This window comes from Heterostelium album (genome assembly GCF_000004825.1).
Source record: "Heterostelium album PN500 unplaced genomic scaffold PPL_contig8, whole genome shotgun sequence".
Classification (NCBI taxonomy): domain Eukaryota; phylum Evosea; class Eumycetozoa; order Acytosteliales; family Acytosteliaceae; genus Heterostelium; species Heterostelium album.
This window is the reverse complement of record NW_008805085.1, coordinates 129,962-146,181: the sequence shown is the minus strand read 5'-3', so window position 1 is coordinate 146,181 and position 16,220 is coordinate 129,962. Positions and strand designations below refer to the sequence as shown.

The following is a 16,220-nucleotide window of genomic DNA, read 5'->3' as shown; positions in this document are numbered from 1 at the left end:
TCACATTTCTGACAGATATTGTGCAACTTTCCTCTAAGGAGGTTGAAAGTATGATAGCTTGGATCCATTCTTGACAATGTTTGGATGGTCTGATACATGCACATCGATACATTGTATGGGTCTTTACCACCATGGGTCATGATATCTCCCAATGCTCTGTAGAGTTTCTCAACATCTATTTCAATTGCTGTACTAGCCTTGCAGTCATTGGTGAACTTTTGATGAGTACTCGACGACTTGTTTGTGACACACGATGACATCCTTACTAACTTTAGCAACACCATAGTCTTTCTTGAATCTCTGGATGATGAGATCTTCATCCTTGATTTGCGAAATCTTGGTATTCTCTTGTTTGAATCTGATCCAATTCAAAATGGTGTGGAAGTAGGAGCATTTGGCAACAGGTTTAATTGGACGATTGAATCTCTCCTTCTGGGTGTTGTTATTGTCATCATCAACAAAATCGTTTTGTTGTTGTTGTTGGTCACCAAAGTCTTCATTTGCATTCTTGTTGTTTGCACCATAGGTATCATCTTCATCATCTACTGGTACCTCCTCTTCCTCTTCCTCTTCAGGAGTTGGTTCTGTTTCTCTTGGAGTCTCTTCTTGTGGCTTTGGAGCATCGTCAAGTCTGTGATACTCTCTGTACTCGCCGGCATTGGAGTTACTCTCTTTGTGGATGATCTTGAGATTCGAGAGAACATCGTGAATGGTACGCATAAAGTAGGGGTAGTAGGTAATTGGAATCTTATCTAAAACCATCGATTGGATAGTTGGATAGATTGTCGATACGATCGGGTGAATGAGATCTTGGAGGAATGTCTTAAAGTGATGGATGAGCGGGGTATCAATGTTTGGAGTCTTGAGAGCTTCCTGTGATTTGGTAGATGACAATCTTTCAATGATTTCATGGAGGTATTCAATCGATTTGAGGTAGCTATTCGATTCCTTCGCCTCAGAGAGTAGATTGTTTCGCATGTTGTCAAAGAATTCAATAAAAGTGGCTTCGTACTTGCATGGTTCTTCGATACAGTTCGAGTAGAGATATCCAAAGCTGAGGTACACATTGATGAATCTTTGATTGAAGAACTTGAGGCTGGAGATATTTGCCTTCTGGAAGAGCGATTTAATCGAATCGGGAATGGTTGCTTTCAAAAGAAGTTCCTCACCAATGTCAATGATTGAATGGGACATCTCAATTTTGGTTACTCCCTTGGTGTAGTTTTGGTTGATACGAAGTGTCAACGACATGAGATATCTACAGAGAACTTCAAGTTCCTCCGCTTGGAATTTGAAACATAGACGATTGAATTGAGGTTCAATATTAGATGATTCATTGAATACATCATCCAACTTTTTGTTAACTTCAATCAACTCCTTGATTGACTCTGGAATCAAGTTGGTCTTGGAGAATATATTGTTGTTATTGTTTTCCTGTTGATTGGCGAGACCTGGATTTGGAGCTTCGCTGTTGAGATATGGGAAATCAACGGCATACTGAGCCAATTGTTTGCCTCCAGTGATCTTTCCAGAAACAAATTGAGAAACGAGCTTTCTTTCAATGTCAGAGATATTCGGTTTGAATTGTGAACGATCAAAGCTCTGGTATTGGAGGACAGACTTGACCATGAAGTTTTGGAAGTCTTTGACAGTAAATGTGGTACCTATCAAGAAGAAATTCTCGTGGCCAATTTCAAAGTTGATATCACCGAAATCTTGTTTAATGCCTTGGTTTACACCTTCTATGATTTCACTATACATTGGTGTCATTCTAACTTGTGATCTTAGATTGATTGCCTTTGCTTGTGTATTATCCATCCAATTGTTGATGAGGTTAATGATCAATCCATCGTTTTGAAGTTCACTGCTACTAAGTATTCCAGATAACAAGATGTTATCATCGATGTTGCTGATTTGTTTTTCGAAATCGGGTCTTGCTGCACATCCACCCTCCAGTGATTTCATATGCTCCAAGATTTTGTTCCAAGCCTCTTTTGCACTGTTCCAAACAGTCTTTACAGTAGATATATCCTCGTCGGTTTCCAATTTATTATCTTCCAGGTACTTGATACAGTCGGGAACTGTGAGATTCTCGTACTCCTTTGGAAGTCTTCTGGTGAAGTACTTGAAAAACATATGGATGAATTTAACAAGGTCATTAAAATGCAATGATACGCAAATCATCGAAAGATTGTTATAGAAGAATGTGAGCAGTTGATTGTCTGAAGAAATGAGTTCATGAACATTCTTGTACTCAATGATTGGCGATATAAAGGTAGTAGCCAAATCATCTCTAACCTTCTTGACTTGACGGAGTATTGGAGATTGGTCGAGAATGGTCTTGAATCGCTTGAGTAAAATCTGATTATAATTAGCCTTTATCTTATTAATCAGTTCAGTAAGATACTTTTCATAGGCGATGACTTGATCCTTGGTATCGAATTTGCCTCTCATTGCTGGCTGTGGATTGGAGTAACCTTCATCCCAGAGTGCATAGATAAACTCTGAAACGAAATGTCCAGGTTCCACCTTGAGTGTTCCATGATCAGCGTTGCTAAACTCATTGAATGTGGTCAATGAACGATCTGACACATAGTCTGTAAGAGCACTGATTGTTTTTGGATTTACATAGTTTGCAAAGTGGATATGTGGGTCTGTGAAGTAAACGAGACCGGTTTGATCAGTTATACTGGTGGTCCATGCTACAGCACCCCATGAGGTAGTTGTAATCATATATTTGTTGACAATGTCGCCTTCCATACATGAAGTCACCATTTTGAAATCACCATTGTCAAAGTATCTCAATCCACAGTCAATGAGAGTGTAATTGTCGGATGCTGGGAAATATCTACCGATCACCTGCTTGTAGTCATTGGTTAGATGATACAAGTAATTGTTATTGGAAGATCCAACGGAAATAGCCAAAAGATTGATAAGAAGTTGAGCCTTTGAATGTGATTCATGTGTCTTGTTTGCATCTCTCATAAGTGTTTCACCAAATCTAGTTTTAGGATCGAAAGCACCCAGAATGATCTTGTCTAGATATGGACGATATGGATCCAATCCAATTTGTCTAGACAATGCAGTTCCTGCGCGAGAGATGTCTCTAATGAAGTTCATTGGTTTAGCTTCGATATAGTATTGGTAGGCAATAAGAATCAAAGACATCCTAATGAATCCAGATTGTCTTGGAGTTGTATCTTTGGCCAACAAAGCATTGAGCAAGTCATTGGAAGAGTCATCCAGTGCAGTCTTGAGCTCTTTGTAGGTGGCGCCATCCTTGGTAGAGGCATCTATAACGAATGAAAAAATGGTTGATTCTTTCACAGTGAGCTCTTGTTTAATGTGACAATTATCATCCATTCCAATTGCCGATAGAATTTCTTGCGATTTCATGATATCCGAAAGCTTTTGGTATGATTTGATATTGAAAAGAATATAGATCTGACTCATTCTCTTGTTGGTCTTTACTTCGATAGTGTCGGCATCATTAACTTTGAGCAGTGAGAAAATGACATCCTTGAGAGTCTTGTGTGTATTGACAAGGTCATCGTGAATATTGTCGGAAGTATTGAGCATGGTAATCAACTTATCCAACAGACATGTGATATATGCCCACTGCTTAATCTTTGGGACTATATCACCAACTACCAGTAACTTATTGTATTGGACAATGAGATCGTTGGTTGGGTGCTGCTCTTGTTTCAGTAGATCCAAGAATACATAGTACATGATAGTAATCAAGTTACAATTCTTTTTGAATTGTGTATTGAATTGATCTCTGGTGACACCGATAAACGAAAGTATATTGTCGGTTGGAGAGGCAGCAGACGAGAGAGCTCCACTTAGAATAGGATTACTTACTGTGGTTATCTTGAGTTCCTTGAGATAGTCAGAGGTGAATTTAATATAATCCTTGTTATAGATGGCAAATTTGTTGGAGATAAAGAATGTGAACCAACCAATTGGAAGATTCTTGATGAAGGGGTAGTCAAACTTGGGATCATGATTGCATATCAATATGAATTTACCCAAATTGGCGATATTGAAATGAACGAATGGTTCAATGATATCGAGGAAGCACGAGGTATTAATCAACGGAAGTTTCTGGTTGGTGAGTGATTCACTGAGGAGATGGAATTGTCTGGCTATCACATCGAAACAGTCAGCGGCATCATATTTTACTTTGCCACAGACAGTGTAGAGTTGCTTCAACAGTGGTTCTACCGTATCATCTGGTTTCATTGCAATGTCAATGGCAATATTGAACATCAAATAGATATAGCAAACCGATGAATAGTATTCTACCTTGTTGGAACGAATCTGGACGATCTTTTCAATCGGAATTCTATTGAGAATTTCACGTACAACAGTGCACCAATTGGTAGTTCTCGATTGGAGATCGGCATCATTCACATCGGTCTCACGGATATGCTTGGCAAGAATACTAATTGCAATAAAGGAAACGGTTGACTTTGCCTGCTTTTCAGTGACAATCTCTTTCTCACGATCCTTTAGCAATTGGAGAATGTTTTCGTCACATTCCAGGTTGAGCAGAGGAGCGACTAGATTCTTGATATAGTTGATTGTGTTGGAGTAGAAATGATTGGCAACCGTCAAATGAAGGATTGAATCTAGACGTTGTTTCGAAAGACTTCTGATAACCAAACCAATGAAAGGAACCCAACGTTCATCAATCAAATTCATAGTACGAGTGATGAAATCCGTGAAGTAAGCAGAGAACAAATTGTCATTTTGGTTGATATAGTTCACCACCAAATGAATTGGATGCGAAGCAATTACTTCACTGAATTTCTGTTGGATATGATCGATTCCACGATTTGGATTCTTGTTGAGTGTAAAGTCGAAAAGAATCTTGATTTGATTGGAGACGGAATCAAAGAGTGGAAGCATTGAATTCTTTTTGACTGCGGGTGAGACCAATGTGACTGGTTCAAATCTGACCTCAACTCTCTCTGACAACTTTGGAACTTTGACACTCTGGATGTAGAGTCTGACCATCTCTTCGAGTGGTTCTATTGCGGTGCCATCGGATCTTGGAATCTTGGCTACTTGTCCATACGATTGATAGTTGGTTAGGATCTTGAAGATTTGAGCAACGATTGGATAGACATAGGAGGTCATTGAGTTTCTAATGGAATCAATGAATGAATATACATATTTTCCAGAGAGTACCAAGTTGGAGATGTTCGAGAGAATCTGATTGAATTGCTTCTGTTGATTCCAATTCTGAGAGAACTTTCTAACGGTCTCTTGATACCAGGTGGTGTGGTCAGTAAAGAGCTTAGCGATAAGAGCCTGTCTCCTTTCGGTTCTCGTATAGAATTCTCTTTGGTCTGGTGGCAACAACATTAAATAGGGGCCGGTGAAGCTATTCATGGTCTGCGAAACCTCAGCAAGTTGTGAGAAGAACATCTTTTCGAAAGTAGATTCCAATGAGATTGGATCGATATGGATATTCTTCAAACCGTATGCCTTGGCGATCCACGTTCTAATGTCAGAGTCAATGTAATTGTCGGATTTCTCCATGTGTTGAGAATCAATTTGAAGTCCGAGAGAATCAACATAGAAATACTCCATTCCATTCAAAAAGATAGAGTTGAGTTTTGTCTGGTTGGACAGTGAAAACTCTGGTGGATAATGGCAAATGGTGATCAGGAGTTTCGAGTTGTTGTGCTCACTGAATTTGTTGATGATGAAATTGATTTGGTGTTGGTTCACTTGCGACATATCGGCAATGACAATGCAAATCTTGAGATCGTCAGATTTAATAAACTTGTCCAAAGTTGTCTCGCATTCAAAACTGGATTTAAACGATCCAAGTTGAACAATCTTGAGAATATTCTTTTGATTTGGATCCTTTGTTAAAAGTTCCAAGAAGGTCTTGTGGAATTTATCCATCTGTTCGGAATCCTTCAAACGATGTAATGTAAGAGAGGTTCTTGTAAAGAAAGTCCATTTGTTTGAAATGGTTTCATCCTTGTGAATGAACTTTTGCTTGAAGATATGATCGAGGAAACGCAAGATATTGAAATGCTCTTGTCTGAGTAGGTACTCCTCGATATACGATTGTGGAAGAGACTTGCAGTTAAAGATACTCTCTGGACGAGCAATTTGTAATAACTTCCAGTTGAATTGACGGAACTCACTGGTTTCCTCTGGAACTGGATGGTCTTTACTTGGAACACGGTGTGGATTGATCTTAAGAATTCCATTTTGACTTTCCTTTGCAAACGAATAGATCAACGATGGGATAGTCTCAGACTCTGAAAATCCAGATAACAACGATTTGTTGGTGATCTTGTTGTGGAATTCATCGACAAAATGCTTGGCAGAGGCTTTGAGTGAGTTGAACAGAGCCATATTCTTTGGATGATTCTCTTTGATGTAGTAGTCCAACATTGTTTCAATGGAGAGTTGATACTTTTCGAAACGATTCAACCATGGAAGTTGAGTCTGTGGCATCTGAGAGAGTGGGAGATGAACGATGATCTTGAACTCTGGATGCACTGGACAGAAAATAGAATGAGTTCCAAACGATACGTTAGCAATGAACTGCATAGAACCATCGGGTTTTGGCAACAAAGTGAAATATCTATTGAAAACATCGTAGAAACAAGCATCGATTTGATGAGTGTTAACAAGGACAACGGTTCCACCCGATGCCATCTTTGATTTGATTTGCGATACCACATTGACGAGTGCTTCTGTTGTGGTATCACGTTCGAATCCACCAACCCTAATCACTGTTGGATCTATTCCAAGCTCCTTGAGGATCATCAATGACGATTCATTTTCAGTGGGATCAATAATCATCATGTAACGGAATGGAACTGTATTTGGATCTTGCTTGGTATCCAAAGTCTCCAAAAGCGACTCCTTAATACGTTGAATAGTATTATCCTGATCCAATAGATTACCACGTGATATCTTTAGTTCTTTATGAGCTTCAAACTCCTCAAAGAACGATCCTGCCAACTGTTTGAAATCCTTGGCAGGAATACCACCAAAGTTTCTCTCGATAGACTTCAAGAGTACCTCGGCACTGAGAGTATCGTTGTTGCTCTTGATACCACGTGCCAGATGTCTGAGGAAATACACGAAATCACGTTGATGGAAAAGACTTGGTTTGGTAGACACCGTAAATCGATTGGCTTTGCTGTAGGACTTACAGAGTGCAGTGCAAATCTTTGATTGATTCTCGTTGAGATAGTTATTGTTGTAGAGAACACCTTCAACCAATGCTCGCTCGTCTTTCTCTGTGATGTTACTTGGGTGGATCAAGAGTAACATACGATTGGTCTTGGCAGCATCCAAAACCTTGTTGGACAAGATGATAACAGAGATATCAACAGAGTTCTTATCCATCTTTTGCGATACCTTATCGAGATAGTCGTGCATCACCTTCATTGGCGAATCGTTTTCATTGACCAAACCTGCTTCATCAATGAATACAACACAACGACTCTTACCACCGGATTTGTCGTAGATCTTCTGACGCTTGAGCGAACCTTCAAACACTGACTTGATTTCGACATCGGTGGTATGTGGAGTACTCTGATAACGGAATGGATCTGCACTTGGCATCGCTGCCCATGGGGATTGGTTTTGGTTGTTTGTAATCTTGTGTTTCTTGGAGTTCATGTTGTTCATGACAATACTGAAACTGAGAGTCTTTGAACAACCTGGAGGACCGACTATACAGATTGGTTGACGCGAGTTAATCGATACCGTAATACAGAAGATGTTGAGTTTGAGTGATTCTGTGAGAGCGATACCCTCTGGGATGATCATGAAATCTCTATGGCAGAAATTACTATAGATTGCTTTGAATATTGATTCAAAGTCAGCGAAATCACTCTTCAAATCATGGGGTGCATTCTTTTTGTAGTGAGCATTGAACTTTTCGATCAAACGGAATCTAAACTTTCCAGGCTCAGTTCTAATGTAGTAGGTCATACCCATCGATGCACAGATGGCAAACCAATGCAAGATCAATGGGTTCTGCTTCAAGTTGGCGAAAGTACATGACAACATACTGATTCCAACTTCGGAATTGTTAAAGAATTGATACATATCGATGGCTCTGGTGATATCACGAATCGATACGTGGATTCTACTCTGCTCGAGTTCTCTCATTGTCTTTTGACCGGCAATGATAAAGTCCATCAGTTCCGACGCATCGTTGTCCAGACAGATATTGTTACGCAGTTGGAAGAGTGTTTCGAGGAATGGGATTTCATTCTCGAGCGTGAATTCACCGTAGTTCAAAAAGAGTTGCTCCATTGAGGGTGGCGGGTGTTTGACAACGAATGCATGATTACTCTGCGAAGTACCAGTGTTATCGACTGCATTCGCCGAGATCTTGACTGGATTCATTGCACCGACCCAGAAGATGTTGTCGGGAATGATATTCTCACCGTCGACCGTTCCATCGATAAAGATTTCATTGATGAGCGAGAGTGTATCGGTTGGACTAGTATTGAACTCATCGATAAAGACAACCATCTTTAGATTCTTATCGATCTTTCTGAGTCCTTCTGCCTTGCTGGCAAAGTTTAGTACATCCTGTTTCAATTGCTTGGAGGTGTACTTTTGGTGCATAATGATACGGTGGAAGAGATTCTTGAAAGTGGCTGTACAAATCTCCAAGATCGATTCAAACAATGATGCTTTTCCTTGGATTACCTTCTCACCCTTGTTGATTCTGTCCAACAGACTGTCTGGAACGACATTGATCAGTGGATAGGACTTGAGCATATTGGTGATGAAAGCCTGCATCTTGTTGAACACAAGATCCTGCATCTCTTTGTTGGTCTTACAAAGATTGGGCTTTGGTTCCCCTGGCACTGCTGCAGCCGCCGGTTTCTTGGCCGGTGTAGTTGGCTGGGGTTCCGGCTCAGCAGGTGGTTCATAGTCACACAATTGCTTCAAACAATTGATGATATCCTCTTTACTGATGTTACCGGGTAGAATCTTGGCTTCATCTGTATGAACTTGATTATCCTTTATGTAGACATGTTTGAATCCTTGGAGTTTGAATGGCTCGTTGTCTTTGATAATAAGATTGATACAATTAATCAAATCCAAAAAGATATCTGGCAGTGAATTGTTCTTGGCGTTGATGAGAAGTGAGTAGAACAAGAGAATAAATGTTTTTCCAACACCAGTGTCACCAGAGAGTACCAAAGATCGTTGATTCTTTACCTTGTTGTGCAACATGAGAAGTCTCAGACCAAAATCTGGAGTCAAAACATAGTTGTACATATGGCAGAGATTGACAATGATATCGGTACGTGAGATAATATCAAAAGCTGCACCAATCATAGATCTGAAATGGGACTCTTCACCAGTCTTTGTGTAGACTGTATCGACAATATTGATCAATTGAGGATTCTCTGTGAAATCCAGATAATCAATGATTGCATTGACTTTGGTTTCATTGTCAGCTGTCATCAAACTGGCTTGTCTGACTGTGATCATTGGAGGATTCTTCCAAAAGTTGTGAACCGAAGAGAGAACTGGATCCGCTAACTTTGCAGATTCCAAAATGAAATGTGGCAGCAATTCAAATGGAGAAAGTAGCTTCATTGGATTCTTGGGATTTATACCAAGTGCTTTCATTTGGATATAATCAGCTTCGGTGTTCATATAGTTAATACAGTAATTGTCGAGGAACTGTAGTCTTTCCTCCAACAACTTGAGGAAAGTATTTCTCTGAATCAACAAGCTAGGATTCAACAGATATTGTGAATCGTAATTGAATTTGTCTCTTAACATTTTGACAATGTTTGGAAGATATTGATTCATCACAACATCAGCGCCATTCGCATTGGTTGGTGGCTTGGTAATATCGGTGAACTTGGTGTATGAGAAACATTTGAGTTCGGTGGCTGTCGTTCTCCATAGGTTGTTGGTGTGATCCAAGTGTTTGGCCAGGTTGACAACGATTGGAATTGAGTTATTGAGATACTCATTGTATGGCAGAACATTGGTATCACTCTTCTTGGGCGATCCAATTTCAACATAGATCTGAAGTTGGAGGTAGTCAGATACATTGAGAATCTCACCGACACGATGACCGAATACATATCCAGAGGTAATGAGAGGATAGAAGAAATGATTGAAATTGTCAAAGTCACAGTACGGTGAAATAGAGAAATGAATCAACACCTTCTTTTTGGTGTTGGAAGGTGTGTTGTGTTTCTTGAGATGGTCAATTAGAGATTTGATATCGGAGCTTGGTCTCATGTGAACGGTGATCGGGTTGTTGGTATTGTCCCATTTCGATTTGATAAAGAATGATTTACCAGTACCACTGTTTCCTTTTACAAGATCAAGCGATTCGATGCCACTGGTGGCTTTACGTTTCTCCCAGAGTGCCTTGAAGTTGGTCCAGTTGGTATCGAATGGATCGTTGTGAATCGGTAGGAAAGAGAATAAATCGGTTGCCATAGTAGAACTCTTGGTTGAAATGATATAGAATCTAGCCAAATCTTTGTTGCCATTGCTGTAGTGATCGGATAGCCAGTTGATCAACTTGTCCTTCTCATCGGGAATACCAATCAAGTAGTAGGTGTATCCTTGCATCTCCTCGACCAAATCAAAGATGTATTGATAATCCTTGCCAAACGAGTATGCATAGAACACCTGAGATGGATGTGGCAATACAGTTTTGTGATTCAACTGCATCAGGACATTATAAAGATTGACTTTGGAATCCAAGTGGACGAGTACCGGTCCTCTTTCACGACTGTTATCTTCGATGATTGAATCGTGTTCGTCAATCTTGTCAACCAAACTAGCTAAAAACTCTGTACAATCCATCTTGGTCAATAGCTCTGGACATGCAGTTAGGATTTGAGTGATAACTGCAAGACTCAAGTCACAGACCGGATAGCAATACTTGATGTAAGGGTAGATTGCATTTGACATCGTAGCAACAGTGATTGGCTGCTGATTGGATTTCAAAACTTCCTCATAGGTGGAGATCAAAGAAGATATACCATGAGCTCTAAGCAACCAAAATCTCTTTGGTAGCTTTTTGATGGTGTCTGTCCACGACTCTAGATCCAACTTTAGCTCATCAACCTTGTTGTTCAACAAGTACTTGGTCTCCGACGAGAACTTTACATCCAAGACACCACCAAAGTGCTTGGTGTGGAAAGTACGATCCAACTCACAGTGCAAATGGTGGATATTTGTCAACAATTTAACGATATCTTCAAACTGCTCGATGGTGTGTGCGTGTTTGTTGTTTTGATCGTTTGTCGATATCTTTAGACCTTGGACGAAATCCTCTATCTTTTCACGAGTGAATTCAATGTTTACTTCGGTCGATTGAACTTTCAAGATCCATCCAACCATTCCATCCTCAGACTTGGTGTTTCTCGAGATGAATTCCGCTCCTTTCAAGATCTGAACGACTGCCGGTAGAATTGATTCCGATGAATAGGTACCACCAGCTGTCAAATAGAGACCTTTGACGTGGGAAAGTTGAGAAATAACCGAAGCGATTCTCTCAAATGAAATGGCCAACTCTGACTGAGAAGCGGGTAACAATTTCGAAATGGTTTCGCACAGCTCTGTGAGACTGTTGACTACGACTGGTACTCCAGCTTTCTTTGCAGTGGCATGATACTGAATGAATGGCAGCAACATATCGTAGGCATAGATGGTGTTGTTCATCAAATTCAAATTGAACTCGTCATTCAAGAGATTGGCAGTGATGACTTCATTGAACTTTGCAATGTCTTGAATGGAACCAAAGAATTCGATTAGATCGAAATGGATCAGATCGAAATACTTGAGTTGATGATAATTAAGATTACCAATCAATTTGGTTGCTTTTTCAAGAGAGTTTTGTGATTGTCCGATTGTTAGACCGGTAATGGAATTGAAAGTGGTATCAATTTCCATTCTTATTTCATCGAGATCGTTCACAACTATATAATTTCCATTCTTTGAGAAGAATTCATATAGATTTATGATATTCAATTGAATACCATAGAGTGAAGTTGCACGATTAATAAAGGTTTGTAACAATTCCTCTTTATCATCATACTTTTGCTCTGGATAGTAATATTTATACCTAAGATGATGATAATTAATTAGTTGGTTAGTTTTACCTTTCGGCTATTAATAATTGCTTATAAATAGATCTTTGAAAACCTTACATTAATTGAAGTTCTTTCTTATAATTGATATCTTTAGAATCAATGATATGTTGGAAAATACTGTTGAGTGGAATGGATTGATCTTGGTCAATCAATTTCTTCATGAAATTGTTGGTGGAGTTGACATAGGCGTCGATGCTCTTCTCTTTGGCAGAGACATAGAAGTTGAAAATGATCTCAAAGAATGATTTGTTGTCGGCAGAGAGGAAGTACTTGAGGAATTTAAATGATGTCTCCTCCTTGAGTGTTTCTTTTGCGCCAGAGTTGATGATCGATGTTCGAATCTCACTTATTAGATCCGATGGCTTGCGTTCACTGTGATCGACTTGCAACATCGGTAAGCGATAACCGAATCGATCGACTAGGAAATGACCGACTTTGATCAACGCTTCCAACTCTGCAGTCTCCTTTTGGAATTTCAGTGTGAGGTCATTGGCAGTTTGGACTTGACCAAAGTTGAAATACTTTATCAAAATAGCGGTGATCGTATTGAAATCATCGACTTTTGCCTTTTTCCAATTGTTTACATAGAAATCATATTTGAAATTTATGATTTCTCTAAACTGTAAAGATAATAAATATTGAATCATCCATTAATAAAATGGTTTATAAATCACTGATAAAAAAAATAAGAAGATACATACAGCTGCAATATGAGCATCATAATTATCGTGTTCAAACTGCCATGGTCTGATCTGATTGGATGTAAAGATCGCCAATTGACATAGTTTACCGGTTCGGAAATCTGCGGCCCATCCATATTGATTCCTGTTGTATTCGATTTGAATATTGGCAAGACAGTGAGTAAAGTATAGAATAAAGGGAAGGGTGTTTGGTGGTGGTACATTAATTTGATCTAGGTATGAGAGTGGTGACACCTTTATCAACTTGGAAATGAACTGTTTACAAAAACGATAGTATTGTTCGTAGGTTGTAGTATCAAGAACAACATTGGTTTTATCTTTTCTAAAACTAAACTCTGCATCCGATATTCCTATCAAATTTTTGTAGTTGGCTTTAGGCTACAATGAGCATTGAGATTAAGATTAGTCTTCTAATATCAAAAATATAATCAATGCAATTATATAGTAGGTTTTAAACTTACATCATGAGTGTATTTAAATCTATAGGCAGGACAATAGAGCATCACTCTTGCCAGATCAACTGAAGTGATATATACCTCTAATTTACGCTGGAGGATTTCGTAGCTCGAGTTGTTTCCACTGAATATTCTTATGATGTGGGGAAGTACCAGTTTGTAATCTAGCTGAGTTAAACCTTTTTGGATGAGACCAGCAATGCCAGGATAATCGAGTAGATGCAATATTGAATTGATATTGTCACGAACCATTTCAGTAATGACCATTTGTAGACTATTTTGAATTCTCGATCTTATGATTGGATCCAACGATTCGAAATCATTGGAGAAATACTCGGCTTGTCGAGCCATCACTCTGAATAACAGTCTACCAAGTTTCTCTCTTGATGAAGTCTCGAAATTTAGCAACACCTTTAGGATTCTGTATCGATAGATTAACAATTCATTTGGTAAATCATCAACTAATAAAGATAATAACAATAATAATTAGTAATTAGCAGTTGGATCAACAGATCCGATCGATTGGTTATGTCCATACCATCTCTTATTAAATAGTCCCAAATGAAACTGTAGGTTTCTGAATACACGGTACAACTATCCAATATAATAAGGAAATTTGACATATATGATTCAAACTTAATTGGATCATCGATTTTCTAAATAATTGATAGATTGATTAGGAAATGAAAAAGTTAGTCAACTGAATGATTCATAATCTAGATTAGATTGAAGTGTTGTATAGAATATTTACCTTGGTTAATAATTGACGACAAGATATATACAAGTTCAAAAAGTTTTTCTTTTCTTTGGTGATTTTGTAGTAATGTTTGAGTTCCGATGGATTTCGCTCGACTTTGTCTAATACCATGTGAAATATGTGTTTGGCGGAACTCTGGTTCTGACTGAAAGTTGTGAAATCCAAGTAACGGAATCCCAAGTTGATAAAGAATTCGGGGCATTCCGGCTTTGCCAGATTGGTTTCAACAAACTGACGATAGAGGTCTCCAAAACCCTCCAATTGGAGTTCACCTTGAATGTTCGAAATGATAGTGTTGAAATAGTAGATTCTATTTTGAATATGCATATTACTGTTTGAAATCAAAACAATATAAATTAATATTAAAATTACAAATCTTGTTAGTTATTGTTGTTGTACATACAGATCTAAACAAATCAAAAGATAAAAAGAAAACAATGGGTAGACACCTCCGCTTGACAATTGACTGAGATAGTGATCACCGCCGAACGATTGCAAATCACTGGGGTCAACGTTGAGTCTATCTACATTCAAAAGTCTGCCAGTATAGGTAGCAAGTGTTCGCTTTTTGTCTCTCTTCTCACCGAGGAAATCTACAATTATTCTTGCCAAGCTGTCTGGTGCATCCGTACTACCAGAGAAAAAATTTCCAAAGAATCCTTTCTTCTCACCATGTGATTTCGTAGCGGAAGCTGGCTGATTTAAATAAGCATTATATTGATTACCATTGTTAGTGACATTGTTATTGTAATTGTTATTGTAATTGTTGTTGTTGTTATTTTGATTATTGTTGTTATCATTATGAATATAGTTATTATTAGTTAATGTTGCTAATGGTGTTGTTGTTGTTGATGCTTTTGGAAGATATGCAGTATTCACACTAAGAAAATCAGCTTGCAGTACTTTATCAAACAAATAATCATCATAGATTCCAACAGTATCTTTCACAGAGATATTCTCTTTGATAAGAAGCTTCTTAATGTTGACATACTCTTTATCGGTTTGCAAGTAAATCAAGTATTTCTTGAAGCTTGCAAACTCTGTAAAGTCTTCGATGGCCGGTCCTTGAACTTCCGACATCGTAGGAGACAGAGTTGGTGTTGCTCTCAGTACAACGATGATTCTTTTATGAATATCTGAAAAACTATTCAAAAAGAAGGAAGAAGAAGAAGAAGAACAAAAGATGTAGGTAGGGGAGAAGAGTTAGCAATTGATTGATAATCAAAATAAGTTGATTGTTCAACAACAACCATCACCACACCACCACCAATTGAATTTCATTGTACTTACTTTAAATAACCAATAGAATCAAAGTGGAATAGAACATTGGGTGTAGTCTCAAAAGTGAATGTTTTGAAATTGAAATTGATTTCCAATTGCACGGAATCCAACTTGAGGTTTGGTCTATTCTCTGTTCTGATGAATTCCAAACTCACATTGCTGATGATGGGACCAGCATTTTTCTGATATTGAAGTAGCAAGCAATAAATCATATGAAACAAGAAAATTAATAAATGTTGTTTTTATTGTGTTTATTAGAATAGAATCTTACATTTTTATGACTCATTTTATTCAATGATCAAGTTTAATCAATTGATTGACTTTTTAACAAATGTTGTTTTTTTTTTTGTTTTTTCTAAATTGATTATGAAAATATATATATCTTGAAAACTGATAATATTTAAACTATTTATTTGTACAAAATGACTATGAGAATAAAAAAAAAAACTAATAGAATATTGATCTAAAGTAAAAAAGTTGTGTTTTATTTTGCAACTCCAAAAATCAAAATTTCAAGTTGATTTTTTTAAAAAAAAAATACAAAAATAGTAATTATTCAAAATTTTGAGATTTTTTTTAATTAAAAAAGAATTTTTGATACAAAAAAAAAAAAAATTGTATTTTTTTTGTAATACTTTGCAAAATTATAAAAGTAAGTTGAAAAAAATAACTTCAATTATTACTTTATATATATATATTGTGATACAATTTAAAAATTGTTGTTTATTAACAAACTTTTAAAAAGAAATATTTTTGTTTTTTTTTTGTTTTGTTTTACATTTTCAAGAATAATGTGTGGTGGTGCCAAACAAGATTTATAAATCTCTGACAAAATTCTTTTTTTTGAATAAAATTTTTTAACTTATAATAATATTTTGATCATTCG

The 16,220-nt window shown here is 37.6% G+C and overlaps 1 protein-coding gene across 1 annotated transcript; it reads right to left on the bottom strand.

The window, feature by feature from the left end:
• Positions 1 to 204: 204 nt before the first annotated feature.
• Positions 205 to 15,620, bottom strand: PPL_03700 (uncharacterized protein; the record flags this gene model as incomplete). Its single annotated transcript, XM_020574625.1, has 9 exons — positions 205 to 12,112; positions 12,198 to 12,760; positions 12,842 to 13,219; positions 13,303 to 13,757; positions 13,835 to 13,952; positions 14,048 to 14,384; positions 14,457 to 15,197; positions 15,344 to 15,516; positions 15,606 to 15,620. 9 exons carry the CDS (start codon positions 15,618 to 15,620, stop codon positions 205 to 207), a joined length of 14,688 nt encoding a protein of 4,895 aa, XP_020435039.1.
• Between the last annotated feature and the right edge of the window lie 600 nt (positions 15,621 to 16,220).